Raw genomic sequence first — 1,731 nt, 5'->3', positions numbered from 1 at the left:
ACTTTACACACGGCTTCGTCTTTGGGTCCGGAAGTAGAGCCTTCGAATTTAGCCTCCGTCACCTCTCCAACACACACACCCCAAACACACACACCCCAAACACAAACATTCAAAACACACACAGCCCAAACACACACAGCCCAAACACACACACCCCAAACACACACACCCCAAACACAGAAACCCCAAACACAAACATTCAAAACACACACACCCCAAACACAGACATTCCAAACACACACACCCCAAACACAGACATTCCAAACACAGAAACCCCAAACACAAACATTCAAAACACACACACCCCAAACACAGACATTCCAAACACACACACCCCAAACACAGACATTCCAAACACAGAAACCCCAAACACAAACATTCAAAACACACACACCCCAAACACACGAGTCACCCCCAACACCTCTCTTCACCAAACTCAAGACGTATCTACTTCCCCCGAGGACCCAAGACAAAGAACTCGACACAGGCTGTGTGACGTCACCTCCAGAAACCCCCGCACAACCTTCCACAGAAGACAAACGACACCTCAAAGGCCGAGAGGACACTCCCGTTGTCATGGCAACACCCTCCTCTAATCCAACGATAACGCGAACGACGATAACAAAAAATGATGTCGACGAAAGCTTCACCTCGTCCAACAGTAGAACAACAACACCGACGACAACGACGTTGATGATGAAAGTTTTGTCGACGGGAGACCCGACCTCTGACCCCGGCCGCCGTGTGGCGCTGTGCCCTGGGTGTCTGCAGCCCGTCATTGACAGAATCACTCACCAACTGTGGGTTCTGACGAAGACTGCTTACAAACACCACCTGTCTTTCCTGGAGGTGGTGGCAGAACTCACGCGTCTCAGGAGGGAGCTCGAGAGATACGTCATGACGTCACTCAGGGAAACCATCAGACGGGAAGTGGAGAGAGAGGTACGGAGAGTGATGAGTCTGCAACTCGAGCAGACGGGAAGGAAGTTTCGTAAAAGACGTTCCGTCGTGGATATGGCCCAGAAAGTCATGAAAAATAATGTGGAACTTCTATACGGGAACAAGGAGCCAACTCTAACTACGAAGCTGCAATCAGTGAGCGCAGTCATAGACTCAAAACGTCGTTTGAAGCGAGAGGGGACGAGAGAAGAAATCGTGCCTAGATCTACATCGCCCACACAATCAGAAGATTTCTACGATGCAGATTTCGGAAATATTTTTGGAGAAAGCTTTCCAGACACGATAGACCCAACAAGCCCAACGATGAAGAAATTTGTGTCTGAGTTGGGGGCTAAATCTGAGATTATGACAAACAAAATAGATCCTTCCTCAACGTGCGTGCTGTGTCGACCAAAGATCGACAAGATACTGGCAAAGTTGTTGCTGCTGGCGGAAGTGGCTCACAAGCACAATCTGTCGTTCCGGGAGGTGGTGGCGGAACTTACCGCGCTTAGGCGGGATCTCCGGAGTAATGTGGAAAGGTCTATGGTCGAGGTGGTGAGACAGGAAGTGATTCAACAAGTGAGGGAGGCGGTCAGGAGACGGATGTCTGTGTAGAGGGCGGGGGATGGATGGAGGGTGGGGTGTCTCTCTGTCTGTCTGTCTCTTTCTATCTCTCTCTCGTCTCTCTCTCTATCTATCTATCTCTCTCGTCTCTCTCTCTCTCATAGAGGAGTAACACACATCGTCTCTAACTCTAAGGTACACATACCGTGCAGTTCAACCTCCACC

At 49.9% G+C, this 1,731-nt stretch overlaps 1 protein-coding gene across 1 annotated transcript in view; it reads left to right on the top strand.

The window, feature by feature from the left end:
• The window catches only part of LOC106011413 (serine-rich adhesin for platelets), a gene marked incomplete at its 5' end in the record, with an annotated part of 15,673 nt that extends 14,116 nt beyond the window's left edge, over window positions 1-1,557 (top strand). The window contains 1 exon segment of the mRNA XM_013080975.2: window positions 462-1,557. Within this exon segment, the coding sequence (XP_012936429.2) occupies window positions 462-1,557 (1,096 nt within the window).
• Window positions 1,558-1,731: the final 174 nt, after the last annotated feature.

The sequence above is a fragment of the Aplysia californica genome, unplaced genomic scaffold, assembly GCF_000002075.1.
Source record: "Aplysia californica isolate F4 #8 unplaced genomic scaffold, AplCal3.0 scaffold00109, whole genome shotgun sequence".
Classification (NCBI taxonomy): domain Eukaryota; kingdom Metazoa; phylum Mollusca; class Gastropoda; order Aplysiida; family Aplysiidae; genus Aplysia; species Aplysia californica.
The sequence above is the reverse complement of the archived record's forward strand: the minus strand, read 5'-3'. Positions and strand labels throughout refer to the sequence as shown.